The following is a 22,830-nucleotide window of genomic DNA, read 5'->3' on the forward strand; positions in this document are numbered from 1 at the left end:
TGGAGGTCCCTTTATGACCGATAGATTTGGTCTGTGCGGTCGGTCTATTTCAGGCTGAAAAACATGACTAAGTCCCATTCGAACGAGCGTTCGAATCTTCAAACGGGACTTAGTCTCTGCGGCTGCAAAATCTTTGTGGGAGAAGGTAAGGCTCAGCAGTGTTCGCGGATTTGTGCAGCCGATTTCAGTTCCATGAATTTGGCTCCACATACCGCTGACCGCATTGAATGAAAAAAGATGGCCGCCGCCACGTGTTGGTTTGCACGAACTGCGACCCCCCAGCGTTTGGCAATTTACCTACAGCAGGCTCCCAGCCTGGGAGGTAAATTGCCTGCACACTTCCAGTTCTGGGTGGTCCGCCTGTGCAGTGAATGGCTCGGTAAGCCCCGATTACCGAACCATAAGGGGAAAAGCCATTTAAAAGTTATTTCCAAAGTCTGGGGACACCGTCTTAAAGGAGCAGTGTCCCAAACAAGTCTGTGGACACAGATTTAAAGGGGCATTGTCCCAAATTTTCTTCATGCCCCAAAATGGTTCTTAAAGGGCTAGCAGCACCATACAAATCCAATATGCCCAAATATTGTACTTAAAGGGCCATATCTTCCCGGGATCATAATCACTTGGCAAGAGGCTGGCAAGCAGTCCTCGGATTTGAACATGGTTGCAGCGGTGACGGTCCTCCAGTGCTGTCAGTTGCATGAGCATGGAGTGCTGATTACCTTGGAGCTGAAGGACCGTGTCGCTAAGCGTGGTGACCGCTGCTTGCACCTCTCGTATAGTGCCTTCTGTGACCAGTATCTAGGTGGCAACCGCTTGGATCTCCTTTTCTGCAAGGGCCCTGTCTGCCGCCATCATTCTGTGCAAGTCTGTTAATAAGGCCCTGAGGTTGTCCTTCGTGGCTGCCGCTGATCCTCCAGTGAGCGCCTGGGGAGGCTATAGTGTTGCCTCAGGTGTCTGGTTGGGCTCTGGTCTCTGAGCCTCCTGCAGTTGCTGGGATGAGGCTGTGTCTGGGCTGTCCCCTGTCTGGCTTGTTTTGACTTGCTGGTTTTTGGAGCATAGCTCCGATATCCCTGCCTTTGGGTTTCTGGGACCGTCGGCCCATTGTGCACTCCGGCGCTGGAGGTAAAGAGGGTGAGTCTCTGGTATTCCTGGGCGCGCAGTATGCAAGTGGGCCGCCTAGGAGTGACTCCAGGGAGAAGCGTGGCCGCAGCCTTGCGTTTTGGCGTGGGTCACCCTGTGGGAGACTGGAACGGCATCAATCGGTGCAGCGCTTCACCCTGGGTGGGATACCGGAACGGCATCAATCGGTGCAGCGCTTCACCCTGGGTGGGATACCGGAACGGCATCAATCGGTGCAGCGCTTCACCCTGGGTGGGATACCGGAACGGCATCAAACGGTGCAGCGCTTCACCCTGGGTGGGATGGTGAGGTGTCCGTTTGTGTATGGAGTCTGTAGCTTACGGCATGTGTTGTTTGAGTTCGCGATTATCGGGAGCTGACAGATATGGCGTCTGTCCTGTCCCGCTAGCAAGCTCCGCCCTCCTGGTATTTATATCTCCCCACCAACTCACTTAAAGGGTTACTCCAAGTACCATGACCCCTTCACTGATTTGAAATGGTAATGGTTCCTGAATTCTATTTTTCGCCCTTAAACCCTGCACATACCGAGTTTAACCTCCGCTTTCGGAGGTGTATGTGTATCCGAGCTGACTAATGTCAAATCTAAAGATTATTCGTATTTTTTTGCACAGTGTACGGTCAGCTGATGCTCTCAGTCTATGAATGGTGACTGCATTGGCTTCTGTATGTCCTGAAAAAGCAGAAACCATGTCACCACTACAGCAGGGAAGCCTGGCTGGCTCAAGCTAAGAGGGCATACTGTTATTAAACGGTTTGTCCTATTCTCAGGGGACTAGACAAGGGTACTCCTGGCATCATAACCACTACAGCAGACTTGGAGTAAACGTTTAAGACTTATTATTGTCCATCATACAGTAAGTTAGGGTCCGATGAGTAATCCTCTCCCTGCTTTCACCCCATTTATGGTGACTGTTACAGTAGAAGGTTGAAGCTCCCCCAGATTGATGTTATGTAAATCCAGTAGTTGAGGAGCCTCAGGCTGTCATAATGAAACTCATTTGGAGGCTCAGTCTCCTGGTTTGCCATATGCCAAGTGGCTCACAAGCTGCATTCTCTATTAGTTAAGTAAAGCTAACTAGTACTCCTGTGTCTTTACTTTGATGATCTTTGTGTCAGGAATCTGTCTTAAGTGTAAAGACACAGCAAAAAGCAAGAATTTCCATTCATTTGAGCTGTGATTTAAACATCTTCATGGTGTTAATATGTATAACTTGGAGAAAAGACGAGACGGGGGAAATGATAGAAACATTTAAATACATAAAGGGAATCAACACAGTAAAGGAGGTGACTATATTTAAAAGAAGAAAAATTGCCACAACAAGAGGACATAGTCTTAAATTAGAGGGGCAAAGGTTTAAAAATAATATCAGGAAGTATTACTTTACTGAGAGGGTAGTGGATGCATGGAATAGCCTTCCAGCTGAAGTGGTAGAGGTTAACACAGTAAAGGAGTTTAAGCATGCGTGGGATAGGCATAAGGCTATCCTAACTACAAGATAAGGCCCGGGACTAATGAAAGTATTTAGAAAATTGGGCAGACTAGATGGGCCGAATGGGTCTTATCTGCCGTCACATTCTATGTTTCTATGTGTTAACGTTTGTTTAATCAAATCTTTTTTGCTTTGACTAAAGCATTTTCCCATAAAAGGAATTATTGTCATTTTTAATTGTTGCTAATTAGATGAATAAGCATTAACAATGCATCAGCACTGACACGTTTGTTAAGAAGTACATCGTAAGCGATGTCAATGATAGACCATGCACACAGTATTTAAAGCTCCAGCAGTCAGATGAAGAGTCTGTCTGGGGTTGGTTTGTCACTCAGCTGCAGCGTAATTAGCCTTAATGTATACAGACTATGGTTAGAGGGACGTTCTGCATGTAGCTGGGAGCAAGCATTTCCTGGCAGCTGAGCTTCAAGCAAGATCAATGGAAAAGGATAGAACATGGACCCCTAACCTGGACTACTTTGTGTCCTATGTCCACTGCTACAGCGTATGTGAGCCTTTTTATATGTATTGCTAGTGCACAGAGAATTCTAAGATTTTCTAATGTATTGCCTGGCTGAGTATGCAATCTTATGGTGTATTACCTGACTTAGAGATGCCATATTCTTCATATTTTCCATGACATTCATCACTTTTATAAATTGATAGGCAACATACATAAAGTTCTGCTGTGTAGTATAAAGAGATGAAGTGTTGCATTTATCAAAGCAGGTGATACCGCAATCAGGAATCCACATATTACAGGGCAATGTTTTCATGTTCTGCCTATTAACATGATGATGTGTCCAGAAAAACCATGGTGAATATGGCAACTCTAACCCGACGGTGTGATTAAATGGTGTATTCATTGTTGTGATCTTATGGTACGTTACCGTACTGTGCAATCTTGTACTGTATTATGTGACTTTTTAATATCATGGTGTTTATTACATGACTGTTGTTTCTCAGTACTGATCTGATTACTGATTGGATAATTAGTTGTATAAATTATGCAATATTAAAATTTTCTGAGATTTGGTCATGTTATTGCTGAGGCTCAATTTGACACTAACCATTGGCACATTAATATTTAACCCTAGAGAGAGTGACATGGAGTTTGCGGTGGCAGGTAGCCTGACTAGTAATGTAGCACTTTAAATTTTAAGCCCAGTTTGCCGTTGGCCAAACTGCATTTCTACCAACATAGGACAAGTTTGCGTTAGAGAGTTTTTTTTTGCAGTTTTCATTATCTTGCACAGTGGGTGCACTGCATGTCCCGAGACGCAGCTTCATGTAGAACCTAATTCCTCACACTGTCCACACACACTTTGCATTTAGGTCCTTGTCTGCACATTAATTGCTCAATAACTTTTTGAATATGAAGATTGCCACTTCTCTTTGTATTAATGTTTATCACTAGATCAAACATTTTGTTTGTTTCTCCGTTTAAGTTTGTATTATATTGACTATGTTCAGTCAATATTTAAGAAAATATTGTTTAGCTAAGGGTTAGCCTGTTTGTTGTGAAAAGAAATTACCCCTATGATGGGTGAGTTCTCAGAAAAAAAAAATATTCTCCTTTTACTACAAAAACAAATCCCCATGTGCACACCATAGTAATGTCCAGCACTCATGTATGGTTGTTTCTTTTGCAATGATATTTCCTCCTGGGATAATGGTGGATCTCTCTCGGATTGAGGGAGTTAATAAAGAGCAGTGCTACCTTTTAACGTACGCAGGGCAATAGGAGCAGCTGCCCTGCACTCTCACATCCCCTTTTGTCTTCTATACAGCTGCAATTATTTTATCTCATCATTTTTATTTTATTACAAAGGCCCCGTGTGTTAGTGTAAGCTTGTTAGTGTTTCTTCATGTAAATCCGGGGGTTTTTGTTGGAGTTTCTGAGGGTTGCTGGATCTACTGTGTTTTCATGAACTATATCACATTTTTCATATGCTGCCCTTTAACCCCTTAAGGACCAAACTTCTGGAATAAAAGGCAATCATGACATGTCACACATGTCATGTGTCCTTAAGGGGTTAATGTGTAGAATTCATAGGCTACAAATGTGAAATCAAGTTTATGCATATCAACATGAAGAAATCATGGCTGATATGGTATCCCTTTGCGTTTGTATGTGGGTGTATGTATCTGCTTGGTTTTATAGAAGTGTGTATGTATCTATGTTTGTATGAATTGGAATTTGCATGTGTGTATGTACAGTATCTGTGTTTGGGTTTCTGGTCCGTTATGTGTTAAATGTGCATATGAAATTGTAGCTTTCTCTCCCCACCAGTTCTGTTGCTCTCCTAGGCACTTTCCCACATCCTCCCTATGTGTGGTGATGGAGACCCTGTAAAAGTGTGAAACCTTGATTAGTGATCATATCTGGTACTGCAAAGCAAAACAAGTAAATAGTTTCTTCCTCAGATATCCAGTATGATATTTACATGTTAAATTTCTCCCTCTTATAATATTGTAAAGCACTACAGAACATGCTGGCGCTATATAAATGCCGATAATAATAATAATTTAGAACAATTTAACCTCAGGAATGACTGCATCTTTTTAATAGAGTGCTCTGAAAGTCTAGTATTATAATTAAAGTAGGTGGGCAGAGCGAAGGATAGATAAATATCACGCCAGGGTTCTGTTCATTTGATTTTGTTTCTAGCTTTGTCTTGTTTAGTAGATGGTATTCTTAGTTTTATGTTTATTATATTCCTTTCATTCATGTAGGCTGGGTTGAGAACGCTTCACGATATTGGACCTGAAATTCGACGGGCGATCTCATGTGATCTGCAGGATGATGAGCCAGAACAGAATACTCACACGGAAGAGGAGGAAGATATATACAGAGTAAATATTAATTATTTGTATTTTCCATTTACTTGTTCATTATATGCAGCATTATTGGGAGATCAAGAAACTAGACGATATCTCAGGCAATCCTTCTATTGCATGTAGGTAACAGAGTGATATAAATTGAAATGATAAAATTCCCATGAATATGTGTAACGAATATGCTGGTACTTCGAGGCATTGCGATTCCCAAGAAGATACCAGTAAACAGTTGGATTGTATGTGAACATTATATTTTCTGCATGAGTGTAGTATATTTCATATTTACAGTACAGATTTGTTAAGACTTTATTTGTGTTGCCTTTCATCTACAGAGAAATGGTGGCCTATTTGGAAACCATGTTAACCATGTGGTGAATGACAGACGTGATTCCTATCAGCAGACTAACACAATGCGGCGGCCGCTACATGTACAGAGACCATCCATTCGATCTGCTAGTGACACCGACAAGTCCATTTACTCTCACACAGGGAACTCTGTACATCATAACCACGAGTACACAGGAAAGCACATTCCAAACTCCACAAATGCCAACCTCAACAATGCCAACATGTGCAAAACCGCTAACGGAAAACACACCAGTCTCTTAGTTCATGATCACGCATCTGAGAACGGCTTCTACTCATACCCCAGGAATGACTACGAAAAACCACGGAAGTCAAGTATAAAGAGGTAGGTGTGACACCAGTGTTCAAGTATAGGCATGGGGTTACATCACACTTTTGTACATGGGCTATTTACATATGATTACCAACAGCTGTTCTTATGTTCTTTCACATATTTTGTATATTTGGAAAAATGACCAGCTACAAATCTGCTTGATCAAACTGTACTTCTAACTGTGCTGCTCCCTCTGCTTCCATCTTGCTGTCCACTTATCACAATGATGCGCTGGTTAATTTAACTGCTGCCCATTAAGCACCCTGCTTACGCTGTAAATGCCATACCTACCCCTTTACAGCACTGTTGTTCCTCTTAACTACAACATTGCTCTGCCATATCTTCTCCAAGATGAGATGTTTTAGTACTAAAAGCAGCCATTTAGGAGGGGACAGTGTAATGAAAGTTCAGGACTTGGTATGTCTACCACACTCTACTTCGTTTTAGATTTGCATGTTTTAGATTTTGATCATGATGATGTTTTGTGTTCATACAACTGTGTAATGTTGTGGTGTGGACATTTGTAATAACTGATTTTCGTGTCTAATATCTTCCCATATTTGTATGGCTTTCCCGGATAGGAGCCGTTATTATGAGCGTTATATTAGGTATGTTTCTTTCTGTGAGTTTGCCTGCGTGTATTACCTGCATGCGCCATACAACATATGTGAAGATTGTGGTTATTACAGACTGTGTGCTGTGGCTGTTTATATTATTAGATATGTGTATAATCATTTACGAAGTCAGAATCTAAATACCAAGGATTTATCGGATATTTTGCTCTCGTTTCTTTCGACAATTCTAGATCCTAGGCATATGGATACATCAAGCTATTTTCTCAGCTTAGTAGAATTATTTACTTTATGAAAACATTTTACCCACTACACAGTTACTGAAACAGTTATGAAATACGTATCAGTCATTTGTATGGTTTTGTTTATAACAAAAACTGTATTTACTTCAAGCACCTGTGAAAAACTGCACATACTGAGTTTAACCTCTCTGCTGCTTCTGGCCAAGCTTGGGACGTCATTAGCCAGTCCAGAAGAAGAGCTTGATAATGTGCATGCTAGTGCTAGACAAATAGATGTCCCCCATGCCACCCATTTCCTCCCCTCTGGCAAAACAAATGATTTCAGACAAGAAGGATAAGATAGCAGTGAGAGCATGACCTCAGCACTGGAATAAAGGGGAGTTTTAGTTATTATCTTTATTTTATTTTTTTTATCTTTTGGGGAGATAGACCAAAAAAATAAGGGTTACTATGACCAAAAACAGTTTTTTGTTTTTTTTGGTTTGTTTTTTTAAATAGTGTGTTTGTTTGTTTTGTAAAAATAGTACAGGTTTCTTGGCAAAATTATTTTGAGGACTTAGATGCAGTATAAATCCAGCATTTGGTAAATATGCATATCCTATATTTTATATAGAATTTGCATGCCAAATATACTGATTTTAAACGAGAAGGATGGTACTAAATGAGATGCACTGATTGGATTGAAATGTTTGTTTGAACTAGATATTCTTTTGGAGAGTTGCAAATTTAGTTTAAAAAGAAAAAAATATTCATACATACTTTATTTTCTTTCCTGGCTATTATCCATGGCAGCATATAATAACAGGCTGTGTCCGCACCTTACAGCAGATAGAATGGAAATAGAAAGAAATATTTAAAAGATCATGTGATTTCCAGTTATTGGCATGCTCCAAAGACTATTGGGAAGCTTTATATACTTACGCCTAAATTTAATATTGCTGGATCGGTTTTACAAATGATTTAAAGGAACACTATTGGTTAGAAACACAAACATGTATTTCTAACCCTATTGTGTTAAAACCACCATCTAGCCCTTTCTCTCCCCCTTGCCTCCCTACATATAGTAAAATCTAAATTGTATCAAAGTCTGTAGCTGCTGACTCTGCCCCTGTCTGCCTCTGACTGCCCCCTGTCTGCTGGCATCATCAGAAGTGGTGGTCTGAGCCAATCACAATGCTTCCCCATATAATTGGATGAGACTGTCAAGGGGGCAGATCAGTGGCATATCCAGCACAAGTCAAGCACAGCCCTGGCCAATCAGCATCCCCTCATAGAGAAGAATTGAATCAATGCATCTCTATAAGGAAAGTTCAGTGTCTACATGCAGAGGGTGGAGACACTGAATTGCAGTGCTGCTTACTCTGCAGCACAAACCCAATGAAGCAGCTTTAGCAGCCATCTAAGGAGTGGCCAGTGGAGTTATCACTAGGCTGTAATGCAAACACTGCATTTTCTCTGAAAATACAGTGCTTAGAGCAAAAAGTCTGAAGGGAATGATTCTACTCACCAGCACAAATACAAGAAGCTTTAGTTGTTCTAGTGCAGGGATAGGCAACCTTCGGCACTCCAGATGTTGTGGACTACATCCCCCATAATGCTCTTACACCCATAATGCTGGCAAAGCATCATGGGAGGTGTAGTCCAAAAGATCTGCCGTGCCGAAGGTTGCCTATGTTTGTTCTAGTGACTATAGTGTCCCTTTAATAACTTTGTCTAAACTTTTCAAAATATTAAAATATCGGACTGAGCTGCAAGAAAGATGTGCTTGAGAGGTGTTCCGCCAAAGAAATTGAAAAAAGCTGACTAAAACCTTTCAAAAGGGGTTATCCCGGTCCCCACCAACCTGCCCCCTGTACACAGCCTGGAACCAAGCGGCTTGCTCAGCACAAACCCCAACCGCTACACAGGCCCTCAAAATGCCGAGCAGACTCACTGGGCATAAACTTCAGCAGCAGGCCCCCGCTTTCCTGCCAACCATCGATGTCATCCAGCTACGCATTGCTGCAGCATTTGACCGCTTCTGGGCCCAACTACAGGCTCACCTTACGGAGACAACCCGAAGCGGGAAACTGTACACAGCTCGATGCAGTGCAGAGAAGTGCAGGAGGGGAACAGGAGGTGGAGTGCCCCCACATCGCAACGCTACCACCATCAACAAGGGAAAGCACAGCGTCGAAGCACCCCCCCCAACTGACCACTATACGAAGAAGCACAGCCCGACAAAAAACACACACACCGGCGTCAGGAAACACAGGGGAGGAATTCCCGATCACCAGCCTCAATGCTGCAGGACCGGCTACCACCACGCTCGTGGGCTGAGAGCTCTAAGGAGAAGTGCTCAGGTACCTACCACGTGTCATCAGGGGGGCCACCACACCATCACCTATCGGGGCGCAGCCGGCAGCAACAGGGAGAACAAGGGCAGCACTCAACACACACTGGCTCTGTGGGAGACCTGGACCCAGAGTGGGTCATCAGCAACAAGCTGAACATCGGCCCGGCAGTGGGACTACCGTGGTGAGGGTGGGGGTAGGGTGATCCACATGTGCGGGACTCGGACTCATGCCATCCTTATCCCTCACCTTCCTCACAACACGGCTTGAATATTCCTTTCTTTTATTATCTCCCCTAGTGATGCAAGTTTTAGTTCTTGTTTACTTTAGCAGATAAAAGTATGTGCCTGCCTTTCATGATATCCAATGTGCTCCCCCCAGCTCGGGTAGCCAAGAAAGCTGTCTACTCCTTACTTTCGCCAACTGAAGTAGAGCTTAATTACTAGCATGCAGAATCTTAGTTATTGCAATCACCAACCAATAGAATGGGAATGCTATACATAGGTTTACTTACTGCAACCACTACTGTACACCTGATATTAGCTCACACAGTCAGTGAACTTATTAATGACGCAACGAATATCTACTCATGTATGTATAGATTTATCACTCTATGTCAGTGCTACTCAGGTACTTCCAAGCAGGGCCGCCATCAGGGCATGACAACCGCAACGGTTGTCATGGGCCCGGCGGTCCTGGGGGGCCCGGACTGCTCAGGTCATCCGGGCCCCACATTCAGTGGGTACATAGCGGGTCGCAGGGGGCCCTGCGACCCCGGTATGTACCCACTGGGCCAGCCTCTTCTCCTGGGGGGCCCAGCAGCCGGTCACCTCAGGGCCCCCCAGAGGCTGACCCTGCTGACACCCGGCGGGCGCGCGAGGGAGCACTCTCCCTGGCTGAGTGCTTCCTCTTCAGCTCCCTCGCGCACCGTACTGATGCCGGAGCCTGAGTGGGGGTGGGGGGGGGATTTGAGTGAGTGGGGGTGGGGGGAAATTTGAGTGAGTGGGGTGGGGGGTAAATTTGAGTGAGTGGGGGTGGGGGGGGATTTGAGTGAGTGGGGGTGGGGGTGGGAAATTTGAGTGAGTGGGGGGGGAGAGGGAGGGAAGGGAGGAAATTTGAGGGAGTGGGGGGAGAGGGAGGACATTTGAATGAGTGGTGGGGAGAGGGAGGGAAGGGAGGAAATTTGAGGGAGTGGGGGGGGAGGGAGGAAATTTGAGGGAGTGGGGGGGGAGGGAGGAAATTTGAATGAGTGGGGGGAGAGGGAGGGAGGAAATTTGGGGGGGAGACGAAGGGAGGAAATTTGGGGGGGGAGACGAAGGGAGGAAATTTGAAGGGGGGGAGAGGAAGGAAATTAGGGGGGGGAGAGGATGGAAATTTGAGGGAGGGGAGAGGAAGGGAGGAAATTTGAGGGAGGGGGGAGAGGGAGGGAAGAAATTTGAGGGAGGGGGGAGAGGAAGGGAGGAAATTTGAGGGAGGGGGAGAGGAAGGGAGGACATTTGAGGGGGGAAGAGGAAGGGAGGACATTTGAGGGGGGAGGAAGGAAATTTGAGGGAGGGGGAGAGGAAGGGAGGAACTTTGAGGGGGGAGAGGAAGGAAATTTGAGGGAGGGGGGAGAGGAAGGAAATTTGAGGGAGGGGAGAGGAAGGAAATTTGAGGGAGGGGAGAGGAAGGAAATTTGAGGGAGGGGAGAGGAAGGAAATTTGAGGGAGGGGAGAGGAAGGAAATTTGAGGGAGGGGAGAGGAAGGAAATTTGAGGGAGGGGAGAGGAAGGAAATTTGAGGGAGGGGAGAGGAAGGAAATTTGAGGGAGGGGAGAGGAAGGAAATTTGAGGGAGGGGAGAGGAAGGAAATTTGAGGGAGGGGGAGAGGAAGGAAATTTGAGGGGGAGGGAGGAAGGAAATGTGAGGGGGGAGGGAGGAAGGAAATGTGAGGGGGGAGGGAGGAAGGAAATGTGAGGGGGGAGGGAGGAAGGAAATGTGAGGGGGAGGGAGGAAGGAAATGTGAGGGGGGAGGGAGGAAGGAAATGTGAGGGGGGAGGGAGGAAGGAAATGTGAGGGGGGAGGGAGGAAGGAAATGTGAGGGGGGAGGGAGGAAGGAAATTGGAGGGGGGAGGGAGGAAGGAAATTGGAGGGGGGAGGGAGGAAGGAAATTGGAGGGAGGAGGGAGGAAGGAAATTGGAGGGAGGAGGGGGGAAGGAAATTGGAGGGAGGAAGGAAATTGGAGGGGGGAGGGAGGAAGGGAATTGGAGGGGGGGAGGGAGGAAGGGAATTGGAGGGGGAGAGGGGGTAGGGGGAGAGATTGACATCCATCACACACACAATGCACCCCTTGCACACAGAAAAACACACAATGCATTACACACAGACACACATACACAAGCAATGCATCCCTTACACACAGCAGCACACAATGCACCCCTTCCACACACTCAGTGCATCCCTTACAGACACACACACTGCATCCCATACATACACAAACTCACCTTGCAGCCCTTACACATACAAACACAGATTCACACAATGCATTCCTTACACACATCATTCCCCCCCCCCCCCCCCCCACACACACACACACCCCTGTGAACAAACTCATTGGTGGAACATGAAGGTGGACCCTGGGACCCAGACCTTGAGCTGTGTAAAGGGCCCTCAAAAAATGGAGCTGCTTCCCGTTCTCCCAGAACATTGATTTTTGTGACCACAGTTACAAACCGCCTCCAGAGAGCCTGTTCTACACCAGACCAGTGGAGCCAGACGGCAGCTGAAGCCCATCATCATCCTCATCTGGTTGTAAGTAGCCAATCTAGTATATTATTCGTGGCACTAATCTCTAATTTACCTCACATTAAAGGGACATTATAGTCCCCAGAACCACTGCAGCTTAATGTAGTGGTTCTGGTGTCTATAGCCTGTCCCTGCAGGCCTTTTATTGTAAACATGGCGGCACTGCAGCACTGTGTTAGTTAACATGGCAGATCATATGGGTGGGGCACTGTGATGACACATGGGGGGGCGGCAAACTTTACTTTTGCCTAGGGCGGAAAAAATCCTTGCACCGGCCCTGCAGACACTGCATTCCTGTGGGCGGACTCAGGGGCGGGGGGGGGGGGGGGACTCGGGTGCAGGTGCCGGGGGGCCCAGACCTTGAGCTGTGTCAGGGGCCCCAAAATTTCTGATGGCAGCCCTGCTTCCAAGTGCCACCTATAAACTACTCCCCTGTCTAGATAGTAAAGCGATGCTACTCTATGTTATGTTATGTTATGGAAACACTTAAGCAATGCAAGTATACACTGTCAAAATCCTTACAAAAAAAAAAAGTGCTTGACCTACTATGTACCTCTATATTAATCTGTTGTTAACACGCTGGAGGACTGCCTTTGGGGTACCTCACAAGCGAATGTCCTAAACTTACGCACTACAAAAATAAAGAATTAAAAAAAAAAAAAAAAAAACCTTTAAAAAGCAAAAGTAACGCACAACAATGCCGACCTAATGGGGTGCAAAAACAAAAACTTCACATACCGGAGACCCGAAAACTGCCTGATATTAGGCTCTCGTTTGACAGGCCTACCCCGTGGGTCGTTCCCAAGATGGTGCCTGCAGAGTTGAGTGAGGACGAGGCCTCTGAGACATCATGAGAGGCAGAGCAACCCACTGGGCTACCTCAGCAAGCTGCACCAACAGTGAGTCAGGATCCGATGACGACTCCTCGCCGGCAACAAAGAGAGACATAAAGGATCTTTTGCTGGAAATGAGACAGGTGTGGAAGGCAGACCTGCGTGCAACTCAAGCTGAGCTGGGGACCCTTCCTTCACCGCTTACTGAACCACGTGGGAGCCAAGAGAGGTGGTGACCATGGCGTTCCCGATCTGCAAGTCCGCAGCTGCCCCAGAGGATGCATCTAGAGACATTACAACAGTCACTAAGGACATTGAGGCTAGGTTCACCATAATGTCCTGCTCTAGAGAGCTTAAAAATGTTCGATTTGAGGGCTGCACTGTAACTATATATGGGGATTATTATTATTATTATTATTGCAATTTATATAGCGCCAACAGATTCCGTAGCGCTTTACAATATTATGAGAAGGGATTTAACTATAGATAGGACAATTACAAATAAACTTACAGGAACAATAGGTTGAAGAGGACCCTGCTCGATCGAGCTTACATTCTATAGGAGGTGGGTGTAAAACACATTAGGACAGGAATTTGCAATCAAATAAGGTGGACTGCCCTTTAGGAGAGGGCAAGAGACAGGTATGTGAGGTAAGGGTTAGTCTTGGAGGCCATATGCTTTCCTAAAGAGATGAGTTTTAAGGCACTTCTTAAAAGATGCAAGACTAGGGGAGAGTCTGATGGCGGTAGGCAGGCTATTCCATAGGAAGGGAGCCGCCCGCGAGAAGTCCTGCAAGCGCAAATTGGCCGTACGAGTGCGGACAACGGACAGGAGGTGGTCACGGGCAGAACGGAGAGACCGAGAAGGGACATACCTATGGATCTGTGAGGAGATATAAGAGGGGCTAGAGTTGTTCAGTGCTTTATAGGTGTGAGTTAGTACCTTGAATTGACTCCTATAGCATACAGGAAGCCAATGTAAGGACTGGCAGAGGGGTGAGGTGTGAGAGAAACGACTAGAGAGGAAAATCAGTCTAGCAGCAGCGTTCATTACGGACTGTAGGGGTGCAGTACGGCTTTTGGGAAGACCAATCAGGAGAGGGTTACAGTAATCCATGCGGGAGATTACCAGAGCATGGACAAGCTCCTTGGTAGTATCTGGTGCAAGAAAGGGGCGGATGCGGGCTATGTTTTTAAGATGGAATCTACAGGATTTGGCAACATGCTGGATGTGAGGCTCAAAGGTGAGACCAGAGTCCAGTATGACGCCAAGACAGCGCGCTTGCAAGGATGGACTGATGTTGGTACCACAAACTTGAAGGGAGAGTGAAAGAGGAGGATCAGTATTAGGAGGAGGAAAGACAAGGAGCTCAGTTTTTGAGAGATTGAGTTTCAGAAAGCGGGAGGACATCCAGTCAGAGATGGAAGAAAGGCAAGCAGTGACACGTTGCAGGATGGCAGGGGAGAGGTCCGGGGAGGAGAGATATAGCTGGGTGTCATCAGCATACAGGTGGTAGTGGAATCTAAAAGAGGTAATAAGTTTGCCAAGAGAGGCAGTATAAAGAGAAAATAGAAGTGGACCAAGGACGGAGCCTTGGGGAACTCCAACCGAGACAGGGCGAGGGGAGGAGGTATCATTAGAAAAGGAGACACTGAATGAGCGTTGGGAGAGATAAGAGGAAAACCACGAGAGGACAGAGTCACAGAGACCAAGTGATTGAAGAGTTTGAAGAAGGAGAGCATGATCAACGGTGTCAAAGGCCGCTGAGAGGTCAAGAAGAATTAGTATGGAGTAGTGGCCTTTGGATTTAACTGCGATTAGGTCGTTAGTGACTTTGATAAGGGCAGTCTCTGTAGAGTGGAGAGGGCGGAAGCCAGATTGAAGGGGGTCAAGGAGAGAGTTGGAATTGAGGAAATGAGACACACGGGTAAAGACAAGCCTTTCCAGAAGCTTTGAGGAAAAAGGGAGCAGGGATATGGGACGGTAATTAGAGAGGGTGGATGAGTCGAGGGATGGTTTTTTTAGTATAGGTACTACAGTGGCATGTACCGTTCGCAGTGTTAATGGCAAAAAGGCACCTAGCACCAGTTGCAAAATGACTGCGGGAGGCAGACATCAAAATAGGTGGGGGGCAGAGGGATCCTTAGTTGCCCAGCAGGAAGGGGAAACATTCACTTTACCCCCCTATGGAGATCAGACAACATTTCTGCAGAGCCTACAGGTGTCCGTAGCGGACCCAGAGCAGGCCCACAGGGCCAAGTTAAGCGCAAAACACTGAAATCCCACCCCCTGGGCACCTAGGCCCGTTACACTGCCCACCCTATGACCATGAATACCAGAGGGTTCCAGGGAGGCTAGCCGACCGATTACTGTCACAAGATCGCCCTGACAGGGGAGCATAGAACCGCACATGACTAGATGACACACATTTGTTACACTTTGCCCTTTAAGACCAGTGTATGATTAGATGTTCTGTACATAGTTTATGTTTTGAATCTGGTTCGCTGATGGGCACTTGTTTCAACCAACAAATAGTAGAACCTATTCGAGAGGGAGATGCCAAGTCGGGCGCAGCTTATGCATATACTAACCTATGGCGCAAGTCTCCACAGGTACCTTCACTACAACATCCCCAAACGCTGTAATAAAAAGATGTAATTCTATATGGATACACTGGAATAAGAAGTTGCTGAACTATTGTCTTTACCACCCTATTAATCTCATACTGTGATACAGTTGTGTTTTGTGCGTGAAAACTCAATAAAATACAAATTGGGGGAAAAAATAAAAAAATATTAAAATATCAATATATTACAATAATTAAAGGGAAACTACAGGGAATGCAGAATTATTAGGCAAGTTGTATTTTTGAGGATTAATTTTATTATTGAACAACAACCATGTTCTCAATGAACCCAAAAAACTCATTAATATCAAAGCTGAATAGTTTTGGAAGTAGTTTTTAGTTTGTTTTTAGTTATAGCTATTTTAGGGGGATATCTGTGTGTGCAGGTGACTATTACTGTGCATAATTATTAGGCAACTTAACAAAAAACAAATATATACCCATTTCAATTATTTAATTTTACCAGTGAAACCAATATAACATCTCAACATTCACAAATATACATTTCTGACATTCAAAAACAAAATAAAAACAAATCAGTGACCAACATAGCCACCTTTCTTTGCAAGGACACTCAAAAGCCTGCCATCCATGGATTCTGTCAGTGTTTTGATCTGTTCACCATCAACATTGCGTGCAGCAGCAACCACAGCCTCCCAGATACTGTTCAGAGAGGTGTACTGTTTTCCCTCCTTGTAAATCTCACATTTGATGATGGACCACAGGTTCTCAATGGGGTTCAGATCAGGTGAACAAGGAGGCCATGTCATTAGATTTTCTTCTTTTATACCCTTTCTTGCCAGCCACGCTGTGGAGTACTTGGACGCGTGTGATGGAGCATTGTCCTGCATGAAAATCATGTTTTTCTTGAAGGATGCAGACTTCTTCCTGTACCACTGCTTGAAGAAGGTGTCTTCCAGAAACTGGCAGTAGGACTGGGAGTTGAGCTTGACTCCATCCTCAACCCGAAAAGGCCCCACAAGCTCATCTTTGATGATACCAGCCCAAACCAGTACTCCACCTCCACCTTGCTGGCGTCTGAGTCGGACTGGAGCTCTCTGCCCTTTACCAATCCAGCCACGGGCCCATCCATCTGGCCCATCAAGACTCACTCTCATTTCATCAGTCCATAAAACCTTAGAAAAATCAGTCTTGAGATATTTCTTGGCCCAGTCTTGACGTTTCAGCTTGTGTGTCTTGTTCAGTGGTGGTCGTCTTTCAGCCTTTCTTACCTTGGCCATGTCTCTGAGTATTGCACACCTTGTGCTTTTGGGCACTCCAGTGATGTTGCAGCTCTGAAATATGGCCAAACTGGTGGCAAGTGGCATCTTGGCAGCTGCACGCTTGACTTTTCTCAGTTCATGGGCAGTTATTTTGCGGCTTGGTTTTTCCACACGCTTCTTGCGACCCTGTTGACTATTTTGAATGAAACGCTTGATTGTTCGATGATCACGCTTCAGAAGCTTTGCAATTTTAAGAGTGCTGCATCCCTCTGCAAGATATCTCACTATTTTTGACTTTTCTGAGCCTGTCAAGTCCTTCTTTTGACCCATTTTGCCAAAGGAAAGGAAGTTGCCTAATAATTATGCACACCTGATATAGGGTGTTGATGTCATTAGACCACACCCCTTCTCATTACAGAGATGCACATCACCTAATATGCTTAATTGGTAGTAGGCTTTCGAGCCTATACAGCTTGGAGTAAGACAACATGCATAAAGAGGATGATGTGGTCAAAATACTAATTTGCCTAATAATTCTGCACTCCCTGTATAGTCACCAAAACAACCACAGCTGAGGGGGCGGGGCCGAACCGCTGAGCTGAGCGGCAGCAACACTTAGCAGCTCCTGCACACAGCGATTGAATAATCATCAAAACCCTACTGAAACGGCGACTAAAAGCCAGATAAGGGCCACCGGGTGCTGGGGGAAGTCGGGACAAACAATAAGATGCAACCCAAGCGACAAACAACCCGATCTACACCGCACACCCCGATGAGGCCTACTGACTTTATGGGCGCAGGAGAGGCGGCTGCTATCCTGCTGCCGACACCAGAGGACAACAAGTCTCGGAGCCACCGTTCCCCCCCCCTAGGACCGGCGGGGGATATCCCGGTCCAGCCTAGCAAGACCAACCGGCCACACAAGGCTCAAGCGACGGGGCCAGAAAGCCCAGCAATCGTGAGGGAGGCCTGCAAAATGGCGGTCGACCCGCGCTCCACTGCCATGTACTCGATCAGGAGGGAGACTGAGCTCCGATATGAACGCATGTTCCGGGCAGTCTGGGAAAAACTGGAGGCTCTCCTGTGGTCTCCGCAAGAGGATACCTCGCCTGGCGGAACGCTTTGGAGACCGACACATGTGAGCAAGGAAAAGAAGGGGAAAACCCCCACTCACAAAATGGACACTCGCAAAACGGGTACCCGAGCTCCTAGCATCAGGAGGCCGACCCCACACAAGACACGGGACCAAAAGGAAACCCCACTTATCGCACGGCTCACCCGCCCTCCAAGATCTCTCCAGGTACCAGTCGCCACATTGCCGCAACACCCGGCGAGGCAGCCCTATAAATGGCGCCGGAGACGCCGCCACCACTCACCCATAAAACGCATGCGTCCATACAGAAAGGCGGCTGTCACCCGACCGATGCTACCGACACCCCGGTCCAGTATACAGCCACAGCTCCACGAGAGAACCCTGAAGAACCACCGTCCCTACCTACGCGGGTTTACACAAGCAGCGACAAAGATCCAACAAGGCCAGCCGGGAAGGCCCGACTATGATCGCGCTTATCGAGCCGGTGCTGCTGGGAATGAACCCCCGCATAACACTATGACAGGCATGGACATTAGGACCTTAAACGCACTGGACTTGTGCTTTCCGGCACTGGGAGTGGGCTGATGACACACTCACCTACCAGGGAAGGCCCACCATCTACAAGTTGGGACTTACTCACCTACAGAACTTTCCCTTGTTCTTTAAGTTGCCCTCTTGATCGATATAGCTGAGCGCTGTATATACCTGTTTGTCCAACTTAAGTTAACAGTTAAAGCATGTATCTTCCCATGCAACTAGCTAGACGCAGCCATGTAAGAGATGTCTCTAGCATTGTAAAACTGCAATTTGATTCACACTTTTGCTGACCCCCTTTATGCTAACTTATGATGCTGCAATGTAACTTGCTACTAACAATGCGATCAAACTAAACTACTAAGCTCAAAAAAAGCGACTGTATAAGCGCCCTACCTAAACTACTAAGCTCAGACAAGCGACTGTATAAGCGCCCTAAATTACTAATTTCAGATAAGCGACTGTATAAGCGCCCTAACTAAACTACTAATCTCAGATAAACAACTGTCTAAGCGCCCTAACTAAACTACTAATCTCAGAAAAGCGACTGTATAAGCGCCCTAACTAAACTACTGACAATTATAGTCCCCCAGCTTGCGCCTAGCTTGTATTAATATATATGCATATCTCTCATTTATTAACGGTTTAGACATAAACCTGTTTGCTAATTTACCTTTTAAAAAAATGTGCAATGTTAATCTCTACTGCCATATGTTATCTTATGTATATCACCGAGTTGCACCTGCTGTTGTGGCAGTGCTAAACCACGTGTTTCACCTTTGCACAAATAAAATAAAGAATTAAAAAAAAAAAAAAAAAAAAAAAAACAACCACAGCTTTTTGTATTTGTTCTGTTGAATAAAATCATTACAGTTAGGCTTTTTGCGATAAACACTATTTTTAGAGAACATGCAGTGTTTACATTACAGCCTAGTGATACCTCCACTGGCCACACCTCAGATGGCTACTAGAGGTGCTTCCTGGAGCAGTGCTGCGCAGTGTCCAGCACTGCCATTCAGTGTCTCCATCCTCTGCATGGAGACACTGAACTTTACTCATAGAGATGCATTAATTCAATACATCTCTATGAGTAGCTGCTGATTTACCAGGGCTGTGTTTGGCTCTGAAACAATCACTTGACAGTCTCAGCCAATCCTATGGGTATTGTGTATTGTGATTGGCTCAGAACAATACTCCTGATTATGTCAGCCAAGCAGGTAGATCAGGGGCAGAGCCAGCAGCTGCAGACTTAAACACAAGTAAGATTTTACTATATTTTGGGGATAAGGGGGGCTAGATGGTGGTTTTAAAACTATATAAACATGTATTCCTGACCCAATAGTGTTCCTTTAAATATTTTTCATAATATGGCATCAGTTTAACCCCTTAAGGACCAAACTTCTGGAATAAAAGGGAATTATGACATGTCACACACGTCATGTGTCCTTAAGGGGTTAAAAGTGTATCCAAAAATATCTAATCAAGGCCTTAATGTCCAAACTGAGCCTCATTAGCTGCTGTCTCATGGGCCTAAGGGGAAGTCCATGGTTGGAGTTCTGTCTTTAGTCTCTGCTATAACTATGTGCTAAGATGAAGGTGTTGCACCAGGCATCAGTTAGAGAGTTATGTAACACACCTATACACAAAAATAAGTCCTGCGCGCAGACTCCAATTACACTTGGGCGGCAGCAATGACCATAGTACACATCAGTGTAAATCAAAACCAAATAAAAGTTATTTGCGCACTCTCCCACATGCTGATGGGCATGGCTCCTTGCAGGTGAAAGTTATAGGAGTGGAAGACCAGGCTGAAAAAAGATGGTGGTCCCATCTCTATCTCTTAAAAACTGTTCTTATCACATGTTCTTGCAGCCTTGTTTTATTTAGTAGTAACGAATGATTTCAAGGTGAAACAGGTGATGCAAATCCACGATGACCCCCTTAACATCTTCATGTGGTAATTCTACTCCAGCTTGCTAAAGACATTTATATGTCTGGATGTGTCAGTTTATAAAAGTGCTGACTTCAATACAAGTTATCACATTCATTAAAACTTTGCAGAAACACCTCCCGACCTGCCAATCAGACGGCTGGGGAGATTTTCGGTTCTTCGGTTAGCTCCCAGTGCATGTGCTCGCAACTACTGGACAGAGGCTTCTCAATTATGTATGGAAAGACATTTTCAGGTGACAATGCCACTTTATGCAGGAGGCTCTGCCAATAAAATTAACAAAGGGATGTTTACACAGAATCAGATTTTAATTGAACTCAGAATTTGCATTAAATAATAGAAACCCATTCAAACCACCAGCTTGTGTATAAAGGACAACCTGTACCAAACTCTTAAAACACCTTTAATTCCAGATACTCTTACATCATCCTGGGTATTCTATGTGTTTATCTGAAGTGATTAGCTGCATTATATGCATTTAGAAAATAAAAAGGAACATGTGATGTAAATATTATCTCCAGGTCAGAATCTGGAGACCGGAATATGCCTGTGATCTTCCGTGAAGATCCAAATTTCATCAATTACAATGAAGACCCGTATTTTGAGGAAGGTGAATACTACAGTGAGGATGAATGTTATGAAGAAAACAGCATGCTTTCAGGAAAAAGGTGAGTTTGTTCTATACCATGCATGCCATGACATCAAATTCACACATGACTTAACCTATAACCCACCATTAAAGAGACACTCGTGGCTTTAATTTTTAGGGCATTATTTAAAAATGTTATGCAACTAATAAAAGGAGGTCTCATCTACATTGCTGCACATCACCAACATTTTGTTCCTGAGCTGGGGTATCTAGCAGCTAGGAGGTTAGATGGTACCTCCAACAGTACATGGGTGCATTTGAACATAATATCAGCATGTTTGAATGCAGAGCAACCTTTTTGTAAAGGTTATTTTTCAGAACTGTGTAAGTGCAAGGGTTTGCATGTGTTGAGTGACTGTGTGTCAATACAGGATGTTTGTATCGAGTGTGTGTGAATGCAGGTTTTTTTATTGAGTGTCTGTGTGCGAATGCAGAGGATTGTTTGTTTGTGTAGAGCTTGTGTGGAGTGCCTATATGTAAATGCAAGGGTTGGTTTGTGTGAAGGGCCTATGTGCGAATGCAGGCAGAGGTTGGGTGGTTTGTGTGGAGCATGTGTGTGAATTCAGGGGTTTGTGTGGAGTGTTTGTGCAAATTCAGGGGTTTGTGTGGAGTGTTTGTGCGAACTCAGGGGCTTGTTTGTGTTAAGTGTCTTTGAGTGAATGCAGTTTGTGGTTTATTTAAAATGCCTGTTTTTTAATGCAAAGGTTGTTTGTGTGGGGTGTCATGCAGGGTATTATGTGTAGTGTTGGTATGAATATAAGGAATTGTGTGCAGTGTCTGAATTTGAATGCAGGGTTTGTTTGTGTGAAATGTGCTATCACAATCCTCCTGTTACATGAAATCAGTGCCTGGCATGACAGAGAGAAGTCTGGGAACTTTTTCTCTTCTCAACTATCGTAAAAAAGACAGTTTTTACCTCTGCATTTAATCCCTGCATTCTCTTGTGATTTTAATGCTTAGTTTTCTAATCTGTTGTTCAAATTTGCTAAAAACTGACCTCAAAGCATTATTTGATATAGACCTATATACGAGGAACCTGTGCTGTACCATGCAAATGACTTGGACTATGAAACTCCAAAAGGATATCACCATCCCCATAGCTTTTTTGAAGAAGATGATCCCCAAATATGCTTTGAATCAAGGAGATCACCAAGAAGAAGGCTTCTACCTCCGACACCCCCACGTGAGTACAAACCTGTTTTACTTGATGGCATTTTAGTCGCTTCTAGAGGTTTATGCATATGTAGAGGTTATACACTGGTTTTGCTCTAATTTCTGTAGAGCAGTAATTGGAATATAAATAATTGTAACATAGTGGTGAAAAGTCCAACAAGTAAGCTCAATGCCCAAACAAAGTCATTTGATTTTTAATGTTAGAGTTGAAATTGTGAAGCAAGAGGGAGTCTGTGTGTGTTTGAAACAAATACTGTACATGCACGGATTGAAAGCCTGTGAAAAGCTTAGGTGTTCCTGAGATCAACAAAGGCATTGACCGCTTAGTGGCACAGTTTCAGTATGCTTGCTTTGTACTTAAGGACACAAGCTATTTTGGCGTTTTTTTCTATGTGTGTGTTCAACTGTGATCTTTCTTAGTTATTGCACCATCTTATATTACACATTTATTTCATGTGACATATTCATATATAAATTCTTAAAATACAGGGTGATGGTGAAGCGCTATATTTAACTAAAGATGTGGAAACAGGAGATAATCCTGGAGAAGTGTGAATGTAACCTGAATAAAATCGTTTCCTTGAAACCTTAACCTTGATATAATATCCTTAAAAGTATAAACACAAAAAAACATATCATAGCGTAAAACTGTAAAATACACAATGCAA

The 22,830-nt window shown here is 44.8% G+C and overlaps 1 protein-coding gene across 1 annotated transcript in view; it reads left to right on the top strand.

The window, feature by feature from the left end:
- CACNA1D (calcium voltage-gated channel subunit alpha1 D) overlaps positions 1–22,830 on the top strand; it is a 319,738-nt gene that overhangs the window by 256,959 nt on the left and 39,949 nt on the right. Inside the window, exons 42-46 of the mRNA XM_063426916.1 lie at positions 5,367–5,486; positions 5,804–6,162; positions 6,732–6,758; positions 20,862–21,008; positions 22,009–22,172. Coding sequence (XP_063282986.1) covers positions 5,367–5,486; positions 5,804–6,162; positions 6,732–6,758; positions 20,862–21,008; positions 22,009–22,172 — 817 coding nt within the window. The remainder of the gene's footprint in view (positions 1–5,366; positions 5,487–5,803; positions 6,163–6,731; positions 6,759–20,861; positions 21,009–22,008; positions 22,173–22,830) is intronic.

The sequence above is a fragment of the Pelobates fuscus genome, chromosome 7 (assembly GCF_036172605.1).
Source record: "Pelobates fuscus isolate aPelFus1 chromosome 7, aPelFus1.pri, whole genome shotgun sequence".
NCBI lineage: Eukaryota > Metazoa > Chordata > Amphibia > Anura > Pelobatidae > Pelobates > Pelobates fuscus.